The 17,585-nt window shown below is 37.3% G+C and overlaps 1 protein-coding gene across 7 annotated transcripts in view; it reads right to left on the reverse strand.

Annotated features, from left to right (window-relative positions):
* SEC24B (SEC24 homolog B, COPII coat complex component) overlaps positions 1 to 17,585 on the reverse strand; it is a 115,377-nt gene that overhangs the window by 45,688 nt on the left and 52,104 nt on the right. For all 7 annotated transcript variants that reach the window (XM_032254787.1, XM_032254793.1, XM_032254790.1 and 4 more), the window contains 2 exons: positions 11,112 to 11,192; positions 7,123 to 7,364 (listed from right to left, as the gene is read on the reverse strand). In XM_032254787.1, the coding sequence (XP_032110678.1) occupies positions 7,123 to 7,364; positions 11,112 to 11,192 (323 nt within the window). The remainder of the gene's footprint in view (positions 1 to 7,122; positions 7,365 to 11,111; positions 11,193 to 17,585) is intronic.

Genomic DNA, 17,585 nt, shown 5'->3' on the forward strand with positions numbered 1-17,585 from the left:
AACAGACACTCCACCTCAAAAAAAAAACAAAAAAACCAAAAAAAAAAAAAAAAAGAAAGAAAGGAAGAAATGCTTTGATTCTGTAATTCCACTTGTAGAAATTTCATTTAAGGAAATAGTAATACAAATGCATAAATGTGTGTGTGTAGTCACGTTGCTTAATGACGAGGACATGTACTGAGAAACACGTCGTTAGGTGATTTCATCCTTGTGCAAATATCAAAGAGTGTACACCTGGGCTATATGATATATAGCCTGTTGGTCCTAGGCTAACAAACCATGCATCATGTTACTGTTGAATATTGTAGGCAACTGCATACAATGATATTTGTATATCTAAACATAAAAAAAATACAAGAACAATACAGTAAAGAGATACAAAATGGTACACTTCCATAGGGCATTTAGTATGAATGGAGCTTAAAGGACTGGAAGTTGCTCTGGGTGAGTCAGTGAGTGAGTGTTGAGTGAAGGTGAAGGCCCAGGACACTAATATACTGTAGACTTTATAAACTCTGCACATTTAGGCTCTATCAAACCTATAAAAATACAGTTTTTGGCCAGACATAGTGGCTCATGTCTGTAATCCCAGCAATTTGGGAGACCTAGGCAGGTGGATCACTTGAGGTCAGGAGTTTGAGACCAGCCTGGACAACATGGTGAAACCCTGTCTCTACTAAAAATTCAGAAATTAGCTGGGTGTGATGGCGGCAGGTGCCTGTGATCTCCCAGCCACTTCAGAGGCCAAGGCACAAGAATCACTTGAACTTGGGAGGTGGAAGTTGCAGTGAGAGTCAAGATTGTGCCACTGTGCTCCAATCTGGGCAACAGAATGAGACTCTGAGGGAAAAAAGTTTTTCTTTCTTCTGCAATACATTAGTTTACTGTAACTTCTTTACTTTATAAACTAATTTCTTTATAGGTTGGTGCAAAAGTAATTGCGGGTTTTGTTATTATTATTTTTTTTTAAGACGGAGTCTTGCTCTTGTTGCCCAGGTTGGTGTGCAATGGTGCGATTTTGGCTCACTGCAACCTCCGGCTCCTGGGTTCAAGAGATTCTCCTGCCTCAGTTTCCTGACTAGCTGGGATTACAGGCACCCACCACCACGCCCAGCTAATTTTTTGTATTTTTAGTAGAGACGGGGTTTCACCATGTTGGCCAGGCTGGTAGAACTCCTGACCTCAGGTGATCCGCCCACCTTGGCCTCCCAAAGTGCTGGAATTACAGGCGTGAGCCACTGTGCCTGACCTGTCACAACTTTCAATGGCAAGAACTGCAATTACTTTTGCACCAATCTAAGTAACTTTTTGACTTTTACAAAAACAGTGTAAAACACACATTGTACAGCTGTACAAAAAAATTTCTTCCTTTTATGGCTTTATTCTATAAGCTTTTTTCTATTTTAAATATTTTGTATTTTAAAACTTTTTGCTGAAAATGAATACACACAAACACACATATTTGCTTAGTCCTACACAGGATCAAGATCATCAATATCACTGTCTTCCACCTCCACATCTTGTCCCACTGGAAGGTCTTAAAGTGCAATAACATGTAAGGAGCTATCATCTCCTGTGATAACAATGCCTTCTTCTGGATACTTCCTGGAGGACCTATGTGAGGTTGTTTTACAGTTCACTTTTATTTTTCATAAGTAGGAGTACACTCTAAAATAATGATAAAAATTACAGTATAAATACATAAATCAGTAGTCATTTATTTTCATTATCAAGTATTATGTACTGTGTATAACTGTATGTGCTACACTTTTATATGACTGGAGGTGCAGGTTTGTTTACAAGAGCATCACCACAAACACAAGAGTAATGCACTGTGCTACAACATTACCACAGCTACAAAGTCTATAGGTGACAGGGATTTTCCAGCTCCATTATAATCTTATGGGACCACCGTCATGCATGTGGTCTGTCATTAACTAAAATGTCATTATGCAGCACATAACTGTATGTATATAATGAAGTGTGTGTGCATGTGTGTATATGTTTACATGTGTGCATGTGTACACATGCAAGGATTTGTTTTCTTTTGTCACAGGTTCTTACAATGTTGTTCAGGTTGGTCTCAAACTCCTCAGCTCCAGTGATTCTCCTGTCTTAACTGGGATCACAGAAGTACACCAAGCTTAAAAGGATGCTGATTTTGACACTGAGTTATGCCCCATAAATGGGAGACTCATTATAAAATATACAAGTACCAAAATGATGAAAGATATATAAAAATAATAAAGGTTTCTTCTTATACTGTTAAATAAATTTAAAAATTTTCCAAAGAGACATTCTTTTTTTTTTTTTTTTTGAGACGGAGCCTCACTCTGTCACCAGGCAGCAGTGCAGTGGCATGATCTTGGCTCACTGCAACCTCTGCTTCTCAGGTTCAAGTAATTCTCCTTCCTCAGCCTCCTGAGTAGCTGGGACTACAGGAAAGCCCCACCATGCCCAGCTAATTTCTGTATTTTTAGTAGAGACGGGGTTTCACCATGTTGACCAGGATGGTTCCAATCTCTTGACCTTGTGATCTGCCGTCTCGGTCTCTCAAATTGCTAGGATTACAGGTGTGTTGAAAGAAACCTGGAAGGACAGATCCCAACTATTGCTGTTTACAGCTTGGTAGAATTATGGTTAATATTTATTAATGTTTTTTCCTTTTGTTTATCTGCATTTTCCCTAATTGATCTCACTAAATTTGTAATTTAAAAAAGCCATACAGTATCTATATCTGGTTTTGCATATATTCACTGAAAATATTTTTGTAATTTTTATTTTTGTTTTTAAACATCAGCCTTTTTCCTGGTTTTCAACCCTAAAAAACAAATTTTAAGTTTTTTTTTTTCCTTCAAAACCCAACTGTTTAAGTGTATTAGGTGAATAAATAAATTTTAAATGAAAAAAAAAACAAAACAAAACAAAACAAAAAACAACCGTTAGGGTTTCCCACTACTTAATAAAAGTCATCTCAAATTAATTAATACAAAGAAAAGCCCTTACACAAAGCCCTTTCATTGCACTACATTAAGTATAACATTTAAAGGCATTTCAACTTTATTATAGAAGACAGTGTAAAGCTAAGATGGGATATTATTACCCTACACAGAACTTCAAAAATAAATGGTCTGGGCATGGTGGCTCACGCCTGTAATCCCAAGAGTTTAGGAGGCTGAGGCAGGCAGATCACGAGGTCAGGAGTTGGAGACAATCCTGGCTAACACAGTGAAACCCTGTCTCTACTAAAACTACAAAAAATTAGCCGAGCGTGGTGGCACGCGCCTGTAGTCCCAGCTACTCAGGTGAGGCAGGAGAATCACTTGAACCTGGAGGATGCAGTAAGCCGAGATCACGCCACTGCACTCCAGCCTGGGCGACAGAGCAAGACTCCATCTCAAACAAACAAACAAACAAACAAAAAGGCTTCTTTTAAAAAAGTCTGATAGTGTTAATCTTAGGTTTAAATTTATAATCTTTTTTTAGTAAATAGGTAAGAATTTAAATGTAGGTCCTAGCTGTATACCTAAATCATTACTGTTCACCGACCCTAAAACAGTAGTGTCCAAAAAACTATTTTAAATTCAGATCAGACAAAAATAAATAGCTGCTCGTAATCTTCCTTGAAAAGATCCATAGATCAAATCGGACTGTGCAAGTCTTTTCCAGTTAAAAAGAAAAAAGTGCTTAATTCTGAATTGCAAGGTCTTTTGCATTCTTAGAACCAAGCCTGGTACTGGACAGGTGATTCACTTATTTGAGTTTCTATTTCCTCACAAAATGAAGGAAGATGACTATTTAATATTAAAAAAGTCAAAATTCCAAGTGTTGACAAGAATGTGAAGCAACTGAACTCACACACACTGCTAATGAGGTATAAATCAGAATATCACTTTGGCAAACTGTCTAGTTTTAACTGCTAAAATTGAAAAATGAATACCCAATGGCCCAGCAATTCCATTCCTATATACACTCACTAAAAGACAGGGACAGAAATGTTGACAATAGCATCATTCATAATAGCCCCACACTGGAAAGTTACACCAATGCCCATCAACAATAGAACAAATAAACAAACTGGTCTATTCACATGATTGAGTACCACATAACAATGAAAACAAGTGAATTACAATCACACAATAAGCATAATGTTGAGCAAAAGAATCCAGACATGAGTACATATGCTATGCTTCCAATTATATTCAAAAAAAAAAAAAAAAAAAAGGTGGGAATGGTTGCTCTCTTAACAGTCTATTTCTAAATATTTTGGCTTTTTGATGTTCACATAAGTGTGATTAATAACCCAGAAAACGTTTTAGTGTATCTTTGTCCCCTTTATCCAAACTTTTCTGACACATGTACTAGACCCAGAACATAAAAAGAATTGTGATTACAGAATAGAATGATGTTGTATATTTTAATTCTGGTAGAACATTCATTTTTACTCTTATTCCAAAGATAATTTCTTGACTTTTATAAAATAACCTCCCACATAAAATATGAAATCAAAAATACTTCCTACACGCCTATGTCAGGGGTCAGCAAAGTTTTTCTGTGGAGAATCAGACCGTCAATATTTTAAAGCTTTGAGAGCTACATGATCTCTTTTGCAACTACTAAACTGTATCACTGTAGTGCAAAAACAGTAATAGAAAATAACATAAAAGAATGGGCATGGCTGTATTCCAATAAAACTTTATTATAAACAGGCAGTGGGCCAGATTTGGCCAGAGGTCCATGGTTCGTGGACTATTGTCCTAAGTCATTATGTAAGACCACTTACTATTTCAAAATAACTTTTTTTCTCTTTGCTCAACACTTCCAAGAATCAATCCTTTCTTTGAACCTGGTTTTCTTGTCATTAAAATTATAAGTAAATAATATGTTACAACCCAAATAGGAATTTGCCTAAAAGTACAAGAGTCTGACAAGACAGACTTAAAAATTGTTTCACATGGCACAACAGAGCCATAAAGAAAATCTAGCAAAATGAGAGACAGAGAATCTGTACTAACCACCCATATTCCTCTAATGTCTCTCTGCTTTCCTCCTCCCTTTTTCCTATGTACTTTAATTCTAAAGTTAAATTCCAGAAACAAATAATTTTCCTTTTTCTCCCCTGCCCACCCCAACCAAATACTTCTACCTTAGTCTTGAGTAGTTGGAACTACATGAGTGAGCCACTGCTCCTCACTGATTATCCTATTTCTAATTTTCATTCTTTCTTCACTATAAAATTTCTATAAGGTTAGTCAACTAAGAACAGTTTTCTATAAGTAGCAATGCTTTTGTCATTAAAACTGTTTCCCTTCCGGGCACATTGGCTCATGCCTGTAATCCCAGCATTTTGGGAGGCCAAGGCAAGCAGATCACTTGAGGTCAGGAATTAGAGACCAGCCTGGCCAAAACCCCATCTCTACTAAAAATACAAAAAGTAGCCAGGCGTGGTGGTGGGTGCCTATAATCCTGGCTACTCTGAAGGCTGAGGCCAGGAATCACCTAAACCCAGGAGGCGGAGGTTGCAGTGAGCTGAGATTGTGCCACTGCACTCCAGCCTGGGCGACAGAGTGAGACTCCATCTCAAAAAAAAAAAAAAGAAAAGTTGCCCTATATTTTATCTTCTCAAGAAATACAGATGTGAAATACTGTCCTGTTAAGTATTTCACTGTATAAATATCGTATCATTTGTTATACTGCTATGTTTATGAGGTGGCTCCAGAAAAGGTCATGTCAGAATGGGTCCTAGAGGCAGGGATATAGGAGTTAAGAAGAAATCACTTAGGCAGATAGTGAGGGTATGTGAGTCCTCAGTAAGGCTTCTCTTTTTAATGAAAAGCAGCCCCAAATTATTTTCCTACAAAGAGCAGCCTGTAAAGTCCAGCTGCAGACATAGACAAGCAAGCTGTGAGCCTGCATGAGGGAATCCTGGCAGGAACTAGGGACCAGACGTGTTCAAGATGGCGGCTCCATCATCCCTTCTCTGCCTGCCACGTGTACAGTAAGGAGCAGAAAAGATGGTGCTGGCCAAGGATAATTCATTTGCATAATAAGACTAGGGCGGGGTGACCAGCCTTTTCCTCAATGCCTCATGTAAACATCACATCTGATTGAACCAATCTGTGAGCCCTATGTAAATAAGACACTGGCACTTTGGGAGGCTGAGGCAGCAGATCACGAGGTCAAGAGATGGGTCCCATCCTGGCCAACATGGTGAAACCCCGTCTCTACTAAAAATACAAAAATTAGCTGGGTGTGGTGGTGCACATCTGTAATCCCAGCTACTTGGGAGGCTGAGGCAGAAGAATTGCTTGAACCCGGGGGGAGAGGTTGCAGTGAGCCGCGATCGTGCCACTGCACTGCAGCCTGGGGACAGAGGGAGACTCCGTCTCAAAAAAAAAAAAAAAAAAAGACACCGGCTCCTCAAGATAGACTATAAAATCCGGTGCATCAACCACCAGCCGGTCTTTTCCGCTGGGAGACGTCTCCATTTCTATGGAGAAAGCTGTTTCTCTTTCTCTTCTCTTCTGCCTATTAAGCTTCCACCCCTAAACTCATGTGTATAAGTGTCCTAAATTTTCCTGGCTGCAGGATGACAAACCCCAGGTTTATACCCAGACAATCGTAGCCACTTCAGCAGTAAACGAGCATGTGAACTGATGAGCATATTTATGTATCTGGAGGCTCTCATCAAGGTCAGTTATGTGTCATAAAGTTCTTCAAATGAAGAACAGAGACCAAATCACATTTTACCATGTCATTTTCCAAAGAGAATGCTAGTTTAATAATAGAAAATTAAAAAAAAACATGTTTACTTAAATTTTCTGATTATAAAATTAATATCTGCAATTGTAGACTGAAAAAGACACAATGAAGAAAAAAATCATAGCTAATATCTTGAGCTAGATTTAACCTCTTTAAAAATGTGATATGTATATTTCATTTAATCTTTTTCTAAATATATACACACAAAAAACCTGAGATCAAATTCTATGTATGGTTGACCTAGGCTGATCTGTATTTGTCACTAAGATCCATTTGAATCAAAGGTACAAACCCCACCAGGAATTTGTCAGAATTAAGTTTTATAGCTGTTACAATGTGTGTATATGACTAAATACATACTTGAGGATACTGCTGGAATCCAGAATATACTGGGTTACTGGGCTGTATTCCAGAAGTAAGTGGTGCTGTAGCATTCTGATAACCAGGCTGAAGCGCTGGATAGCCATAGCCAAAAGGCTTAGCCATTTTCGAAGGCTGAGGAAGGGCAGGAGCTGGAGCTGAAGCTGGAGCAGGAGCAGGAGCAGGATCAGGTTCATGGGCAGGATCAGGAGCAGGACTGCTTGCTGATGAAGAAAGCATATCTAAAAAAATAGAAACACCTGATGTTAACAACTAAAAATCAAGATTCCACCAAGACTGGACTTACGATCCAGTCTATAACCCTTGGCATTTCCCTTTTGCTTTTTAAAGCTTTTTATTCTAAGAAATTTTGAACACACACAAAGTAGGGAGAATAATGAACCTCAAACACCTATCACTAAGCTTCAATAATTATCCATATTTTGCTAATCTTGTTTTACATGTTGTCCTACTACATCTTTTTTTTTTTTTTCCTTTTTTGCAGGAGTATTTATGAGAAAACTCCACCCCAAATTTTACATCATTTCACCAACTTTAGTTGGTATTTATTTTTTATTTTTTTTATTTTTTTTGTGTGAGATTGAGTGTCACTCTGTCGCCCAAGCTGGAGTGCAGTGGCGAGATCAAGGCTCGTTGCAATCTCTACCTCCCGGGTTCAAGCGATTCTCCTGTCTCAGCCTCCTGAGTAGCTGGGATTATAGGCATGCACCACCACACCCAGTTTATTTTGTTTTTAGAAACGGGGTTTCACTATGTTGGTCAGGCTGTTTTCCAACTCCTAACCTCGTGATCCGCTTGCCTCAGCTTCCCAAAGTGCTGGGATTACAGGCGTGAGCCACCATGCCTGGCTAGTATTTCCATTTTTCAAATAGAAATGGGGTCTCCCCATGCTGCCTAGGCTGGTCTTGAACTCCTGTGCTCAAGAGATTCTTATACCTTGGCCTCCCAAAGTGCTGAGAATACAGGCATGAGCCCCTTGAGCTGGTAATTCTAACAGGTAAGAGCAATATATATATATCACACACACACACACACACACACACACACAGAGTTAATACAGTTTTAAAAAATTCTCTCAGGAGAAACTAAGAAGCACAAAACAAAGCAAGCAATAAAAGAGGTGCCACTTACTCTTTTCTCTAATTTGCTTTATCTGACCCTACCATCAATATTAAAACTAACTCTATGGAAGGAGTATGTTTCCATAATCCCCTAAAATTTGCATTATTTGCAGTGGCAAAACTCTGAGGAAAGTATGAAAGATAGTATCTAGAATAGCGTCCCACACCTAGAACAATGTTTAGCATGTAATGTCAAATAAAATGCATTTAATGAATGAATGTCCTTAAATTTCAAATGTCCTTATTTAAATTTAAAACAAAAAGTGAATTAAGACAAAAAAAACTGTAGAAAACTTAAATATCATGTACAAAAACAATAATAACAGAAAGAAACTCTAAAAGTTACTTTAAACTGCACATAAGCATTATTAACAATTTGGTATCCTGACTGTTTAGTCCCATTTTGATGTGAACTCTACAATGTGCATTCATTTTAGTTCATATTCTTTACCAGCATTTGGATTCTGCAAAAATATATTGTCTACATTCACTCTCTCTCCTAATAATATATATATATATACACACACACATATATTCTTAGAAACATTTAACTGAATCAATCTTTTTTTTTTTTTTCTTAAGGAATCATATCTCCTTATTGGCTCTAATTCTGAAGATACACTCCTGGTTATTCTGCTATCATCTTGTGCTGATTAGGCAAGGATCACTTACTGGCTTTCTGGTAACCTCCCTGACTTCTTAAGAGGGTAAGACCTTCAATGCGGTGTCATAATCCTTAGATCTCTTGCTTGTCTCTCCTCATGGTGATGGAAACATGGGCAGAACTTCTCTTAACGTGACAAGTTATCAGTATAAGAAATAAAAAAAATTAGGGCTGGGTGCAATGGCTCACACCTATTATCCCAATACTTCGGGAGGCTGAGGTGGAAGGACTATTTGAAGCCAGGTATTTGATACCAGCCTGGACAACAAAGTGAAACCCTGTCTATATGTAGAGGAAAAAAAAAGCTGGGTATGGTGCTATGCACCTGTAGTCCCAGCTACTTGGGAGGCTGCGGAGACAGGATGTGAGCCCAGGAGTTCCAGGCTGCAGTGAACCATGATCATGCCACTGTACTCCAGCCTGAGTAGTAGAGTAAGGCCTTGTCTCAAAAAAAAAGAAAGAGAGAGAGAGAGATGCCGGGCGCGGTGGCTCACGCCTGTAATCCCAGCACTTTGGGAGGTCGAGGTGGGTGGATCACGAGGTCAAGAGATCGAGACCATCCTGGTCAACACGGTGAAACCCCGTCTCTACTAAAACTACAAAAAATTAGCTGGGCATGGTGGCGTGTGCCTGTAATCCCAGCTACTCAGGAGGCTGAGGCAGGAGAATTGCCTGAACCCAGGAGGCGGAGGTTGCGGTGAGCCGAGATCGTGCCATTGCACTCCAGCCTGGGTAACAAGAGCGAAACTCCGTCTCAAAAAAAAAAAAAAAAAAGAGAGAGAGAGAGATAATAAAATTGGAGTTATAAACATGAAGGTCTAAATCTTCTTATCTTCTTCAGGAAAGGATAATAATTCTTACATTTCTAGAGATCTACCCTAGTACTTGACCTATAGCAGACCTACAAATCATTTAACATTACCGCTACGGATGCTCACATACTTCTTTAATTTTGGTGCAGTATAAATAGGTAGAAAACTTGTCCACGTCTATTGAAATACTCTCAACACACAGTTCATTATAAGATTAGAATATGTTGACCGAATGAATACAAAGAAACCAAAGTCTGACTGTAGGAGCCAGAATCTTTCAACTATCCTACGCTAAACGTTTCACTTCACATTAATTTAGAGCTCATGAGGTACTATATGGTTGTTTATCTTTTAGTGAATGAAGCAACTCTTCTAGAATATCTTGACAAGAGATTGTTTTTTGAATGGTTTACAACTTCACACACACACACTCACACACACACATGCAAACACACACACTTTTTCTCTCGCTCTTTCTCTTGTACATTTCCTAGGGGCAAAAATCCTTAATTACAAAAAACAGAGTCGTTCATTCAAGTATTCTTAAAATATTACAAAGGAATTCCATACTGAGCTGAAAAGATAAAGTTTTCTACTGATTCATAGAATAGCGATAGCAAGATAGTATGGTATTTTTAAGTATAGAACATTCCAACTTCAATTAAGCTTAACCCTGCATCATCAACAAAGAGATAAATAAAGAGAAAGGCAAAACTGCTTTTTCTGTTAAGGTTTGGAATCCCTAGAAAAAGAGAGAGGTCAGGTACAGTTGTCAGGTTGTCAGTGATAGGAGACAAGAGAACAAGAAAAATCACAGGGTAAGATACTAAAATGAAATGATAGTTTTTTAAAAAAATACTACCCACTCCTGTACTTGCATGTAATGACTAAAGTGATTTCCAGATATGGTTAAAAGTGATGTCTCTAAAACCTACCCCCAAGTTGGGGGTAGCATCTATTTACCCACTGAGGGTGGCCAGAAGCCTTTGAGGGAGCAAAGAGTCAAAAACTATACTCAGAGACTGGCTAAAAAGAATTCAAAGCCCTAAGCATGAGAATAGAAATATAAAATTTATGCAAGGATTATAGTTATTCTTTAAAAAGAAGGAGAAAGAAGAGAAAAACTATTGAAAATCTTTTAGAAAAAGATAAAAAGAGTATGGTAACAACAAAAAATAATGACCTCAGAAACAACCTTCATGGTAGTGACAACACTAGGGAAGCTGAGGCTGAGAAATGCCAGAAAAATGTCCTTTATTTCTGTTAAAAATATAACCTGCTATTATGTATAATACATGTTCACATTTGAAGGGAACTGATGGTTAATAACTTTTAAAATGAAGATCAAGCAAGAACAAAACAACAAATTACCTGGGTAACTGCCTCCTTCCAAGGCATCATAACTGTTAGGCATTGGAGAAGCACTGCTTGTGGTAGAAGAGCTGTCAACACCTACAAGAAAAAACAAAATATCTACTAGGTTTAAAATGACAAAGTATCTGAAAGCAGCCTTTGGCAATTTTGAAAAAGATGTTTTTGCTGAACTAGAAAAATTCCTGATTCTAGTAAAAAAGTAAAATGATTGATGTCTAAAGACATTTTAAAAACCAATGAATTTCTGAGAATAGAAGACGAGAGTGGGGAGACTATGAAGCTGATGAGTGGGATAAAATTCAGTTAAACACGTAAGGCATCTTAGAGAAGAACGGATATTAAACTTTTAAAAGTAGTCAAACACGTAAATAAAAATTTTAGGTTGACAGAAATGTTAATATTGTCACATCTTAAGGATTACATCTACCAAATCTCATACTACTAAATACATTTTATCAGTAATTAGGGTATTTTAAGGTAATTAAATCCTAATGACTCATATTTATATCATAGTACAGCTGTTTGAGACACTTATTAATGAGGAGTCTGTGGCTTAGGCTGCTCTCTGGCATGCTGCAAAGCTTTTCTGTGTTTCAGTTTATATATCTGCAGAATAGAAATTAAATAATGCCTGCCATAGTTAAAAAGGTAATATAAATGAAAGGCATGCTAATTCATATATATGTTGGACTGTGGACCCAGATGACCAGGGGCAGACATATGCTGTCTCTACTACTACTGATTAAACAAATATGTTTGATTTGCTTATTAGCTTATAGAGTTTGCGGTACACTGAAGTTTTACCCTGAGATAAACAATAGTGAATGAAAAGCACAGCACAAAAAAGAACAGCTTGTAGCTTGTAAAAGCATGAGCAAAAGCAGTAATGGGAGACCTAAAGTTAGACCATCTGAGAGCGCCCCATTAACCGTGGTACATCCGCGATGTGGTTGCAAGGCAGGAAAACACTGCCTTGGTTCCACGAACTCCTTTCCAACATGGGGTCTGCACAGGAGTCTCGTAAAGAGGGCTTGTGTAAGCACCTGGGAAAGGTTGGTGATCTCTGCTCACAAGATCTGGGAGGGTCTTTGCAGATGGGAGCTGGCAAGGCAGCAAGGCCTTCCAGGTGAACATACCCTATGTTCTCAGAATATAGGGTAATTTTGGTTGCCTTATGTCCACAGTGCTCGGGAGATAAAAGCTCTTTGATGCATTGTGTGTGGTCAGACCTGGTGGCACCCTACCTCCTGTGTTCTGATGCAGCTGCATATCGATAATGATCAGTGGTAAACTTGGTGTACTAGATTAGATTCTCTTAGAAGAACCACCTGTTTCATTGTATTCTAATCATGAATGCTTCTCCCTAGCTATCTTGCCCCACAATAGTTTCAAGGCCTCCCTGATAAAACCCCCACTGCTTTCCACCCCTCAATTAATGAGTGTGTGCACCTAATAAAAACCCGTGGATGTGTACAGGGAGGGGAGCACTACACACTGGGGTCAGTTGAGGGGAAATAGGGGAGGGATGGTGAGGGGTGTGGAGCTGGGGAGAGATAGCAAGGGGAGAGATGCCAGATGTAGGTGATGGGGAGGAAGGCAGCAAATCTCACTGCCACCTGTGTACCTATGCAACAATCTTGCATGTTCTTCACATGTACCCCAAAACCTAAAATGCAATAAAATAAATAAATGGGAAAAGAAAAAAAAAAAAAAGAAATTTAAAAAAACAAAAACAAAAAACCCGTGGAAACCAGAACTCAGAGGCAGCGTGATCCTCGCACTTTACATTGGTCCCCTGGACCCACACTTTAACTCTATTTCTGTGTCTTTGTCTTTATTTCCTTTCTCAATCCCTCATCAACAATGGGACTCGGGGCACCCATGAACAGGGTTGGGGCCAGTACCCAACACTGGACTATAAGAATTTTTACTATGTGTGTTCATTCAAAACCTGTAAGATTTGAGAGTTCAGTGGCAATTTATGATGAAATCTGGTCACAGGTCACATGAATAGAACATGCAATATATTTCATTCAACAAATATTTTATTGAGATCTACAATTATCCTAGGTACATATGCTAGAGTATATTATGATGAATAAAAAAAAAAGTGCATGATCCCTCTATTATGTTAGAGATTTTGGCCTGTTTCACAGTAAGACAAAATTCTGTACTACAGAGGTTATCCCTTGCTCTTACCAATATTATAACTGGTGTTTAAACTACATTTAGGTTAATTTTCAATCGTGATAGAAAAAAACAGATATGCATAATTATCTTTCATTGAATAATTTTGGATAAACATGAGAATTAGGTATACTGACTCAGGGCATAATAGCTAATGTTTTTTGTGTAAGAACACTTTATTGTCAGGAAAGAACACAATTTGGAGGCAAAGGCTGCAGTTATATCAGCTCCATCATTTACTTGGTATATTAACTTCGTGGTTTTTTTCTCCTGAGAATAAGTGAAGGTAACTTGCTATACAGCTTTGAATAAGTTACGATCATCAATATTCTCTTATGCAAAATGCTAACAATTTTTTTTTGAGACGGAATCTCGTTCTGTGGCCAAGGGAAGTGAAGTGGTGCAATCTCAGCTCACTGCAACCTCCACCTCCTGGGTTCAAGCGATTCTCCTCCCTTAGCCTCCTGAGTAGCTGGGATTACAGGTGCACACCTCCATGCCTGGCTAATTTTTGTATTTTTTTTAGTAGAGATGGGGTTTCACCATGTTGGTCAGGCTGGTCTCGAACTCCTGACCTCATGATCCACACTACTTGGCCTCCCAAAGTGCAGGGATTACATTCGTAAGCCACCGTGCCTGCCCTTAATATTCTTATAAGGTTTAAATGAGACAGTGGATATGAAGACACTCATTAAATACATAATAGGTAGAAGACACTAATATTTACTAAGTGTCTTCTTCGTGATAAGTACAACAATTTTGCACATATATCTTTCCTCTTAATAAAGAATGAAAAGTAATGACCCTTCATTTTTGTTCATTTGTGAATTTTAAACTAAAGCAGAATGCTATATATCAGGTCAAAAGTCTCCAAATATTCAACAGATAAATGAATAAACAAAATATGGTGTATCTATAAAATTAGATATTATTTAGCCATAAAAATGAAGTACTGAAACATGCTACAATGTGAACGAAATCTGAAAATTTGCCTAAGTGAAATAAATCAGATAGAAAGATCATATATTATACAATTCTATTTATATGAAATATCCAGAATAGGTAAATCCATAGAGACAGAAAGCAGATGGTTGTTGTCAGGGGCTGAGGGGAGGGGAAAATGGGGAATAACTGCTTAATGAGTGTAAGATTTTCTTTTGGGATGATGAAAATGTCTAGTACTTCACAAAGTTAGAACTAGATAGAAGTGGGGGCTGCACAATACTGTACATGTACTAAATGCCACTGAATTATACACTTTAAAACAGTTGATTTTATATTATGTGTATTTTACCTAAATAAACCTCAACAATTTACCATGACATTCTAATGGGAAAATAATAATATTTTCAACAAATGGTGCTGCAACAACTAGACATACCTACATGCAGAAGAACAAAGTTGGATCCCTTCCTTATACCTTACACTACAACTAACTCAAAATGGATTACAGACATAAAATGTAAGTGCTAAAACTATAAAACTCTTAGAATACAGGAATAAATCTTCATGATTAAATAAATTTTTAGATACGATATAAAAGATACAAGCAACAAACAAAATAACAGATAATTTGGACTTCATCAAAATTAACAACTTTTGGGCTCTAAAGGTTACCGTATCATCAAGAAGTGAAAAGAATGAGAGTCAATGTTTGTAAACCATATATCTGATAAGGGGTTCATACCAAGAATATGTAATAAATTCTTAAAACTCAACAATAAAACAACAAATAACCAAATGAAAAATAGGCAAAGATTTTAAAAAGATATTTATCCAAAGAAGATAAACAAATGGCCAATAAACACATGAAAAGATGCTTAACATCACTATCCATTAGGAAAATGAAAATCAAAACGACAAGGTAACATTTCACAGCCACTAGGATGGTTATAACCAATCCAATGAGGGTTGCAATTTTTCCACATCTTTGCCAAAACTTATTACCAAGGATGTGGAGAAATGAGAATCCTCATTGGATTGTAAAATGGTGCAGTTACTTTGGAAAACAGTTTGGCAGTTTCTCAAAAGTTAAACACGGAGTTTTGACCCAGCAATTCTACTGAAGAGAAATGAAAACATAAACCCACACAAAAACTTGCCAACAAAATGTTCACAGCAGGATTATTCATAACAGCCAAAAAGTAGAAACAACCCAAATGTCCATCAACTCATAAATGGATAAATAAAATGTGATATATTCACATATGGAATAATTTTCAGCATCAAAAAGTAATAAAGTACTGACACATGCCATAACACGGATAAGCCTTGAAAACATTATGCTAAGAGAAAGATGATGCAAGTAACAACCACATATTATGTGATCTCTACATAAAAAATGTTCAAAATAGACAAATCTATAGAGAGAGTATTAGTGGTTACCCAGAGCTGTGTGTGGCTGTGGGGGGAGGATAGAATGGGAAGACTGCTAAAAGGTATAAAGTTTCTATTTTGGGATGAAGAAAATGTTCTGGGATTACATAGTAGTGATGGTTGCTACTTTGTGAATATGCTAAAAACTGCAGAACAGCACAATTTAAATGGGTGAATTTTATGGTATGTGAATTATTTCTCAATAAAACAGCTATTAAAAATATTGGCATTTAAGAAAAATTTTCAATGTATATATTGAGAAATAACTAGTCTTGAAAGAAATAAAGTCCAAAGATAAAAGGTTACTTATATATCAACTTATTCCATGTAATACTACTCAATTATGATGTTTAGCTTCTTTCATGTCAAATCACCTGATAATATTTTACAGACTGTTCATTTTATGGAGTCAAAGAAGATCACTTCAGAGCAAAAAAAAAGATTGTTCATTTTAGTAATGCTATAAGCTTTAAAGTATTAATTTTTATAGAAATAGTTATTCTATTTTGTTTACTGAATGAAATCTGTAGTCTACTTTAAATTCAGCTTCAGAAGAAAAAATAACTGCAAATCTATGTTTTTGAATCTGTCAAAATATCAAAGCAATGATAACTGTTACAAACCCAAATAAACCAGTAAGCTAAAGAGACTCATATTTTGCTAATTATTTAATGTATTCTAATTAGTGCATTAATTAGAGGTCATGCCATCACTGGCAAATAAATCAAGAGTATTTTAAAAAAACATTATTGAAAACTTGTATGTTAACATTCTGAACACACGCTTAAAAACAAGCTTCATTAATTTCCCCACCATCTTAGTGAATAAGTTCTAAATGCTTTCATATTGTCATAAAACAAACTTCAAAATTTGGCTTCTACTAGTCCTTTTCACCTGCATCTCTCACCTGTCCCTTTACCATCCATCCTCTTTTACCTTATGATGTAGTTATACCAAACTTCTGACTCTTGACCCAATACTACATTTTTTCTTCTGTTTATGCATTATGCATGTTGGTCTGTTAGCCATAATTTCTTTTCTTCACATGGCAAATTACTACTCTTCCTTCAAATTTCAAATCCTTTGTCAAACTTTTCCTATAGGCCCACAGAAAATCATTTCCTCTCCTATGTAGGGCACAATCTCAACCCTGAATTACTACACTTTTCTTTTCACTTTTTTTTTTTTTGAGACAGAGTCTCACTCTTGTCACCAGGCTGGAGTGCAGTGGCGTGATCTCAGTCACCGCAACCTCCATATCCCAGGTTCAAGCGATTCTCCTGCCTCAGCCTCCAAAGTAGCTGAGATTACAGGCGCTCACCACCATGCCTGGCTAATTTTTGTATTTTTAGTAGAGATGGGGTTTCACCATGTTGGCCAGGCTGGTTTCGAACTCCTGACCTCAGGTGATCCACCTGACGTCCCAAAGTGCTTGGATTACAGACACTCGCCACTGCGCCCGCTTATACTTTTCAAGTTGTACTGTCGTCATATGGTATCTGTTTCCCATCATATTATAAGTATGTGATAGCCAGAGCTATGCTACTGTATTGATCTTTGGAATCCTGATACCAAGCAAAATACCGCTTTTAGCGTACAAGCTGGTTCCCACTGAATTAATAGCTTTCGTACTTGTCCAATGCTTAATCCTTGGATAGCATCAATTTGCCTCAGTCGCTTCACATTACAATTAGTGATAATAAGTATTCTGAGATCAAACGGGGGTCAAGTATGAAATGTAGCACTTGAAAAGAATCTTCCCTCATTCTTCTCAAGCTTTATGTTACAGCTTGAAAGAAGAAAATGGGAAAGAGAAAAAGGGGGAGCTGAAATTTGAGGAAGGAAGGAGAACAGATCAGAATAGCTCAGAATCCTTGAAGCTAGGAATATCAGAAAGCAATTAAGCCT

This window comes from Sapajus apella, unplaced genomic scaffold, assembly GCF_009761245.1.
Source record: "Sapajus apella isolate SASKATOON/1434 unplaced genomic scaffold, GSC_monkey_1.0 scaffold87, whole genome shotgun sequence".
NCBI lineage: Eukaryota > Metazoa > Chordata > Mammalia > Primates > Cebidae > Sapajus > Sapajus apella.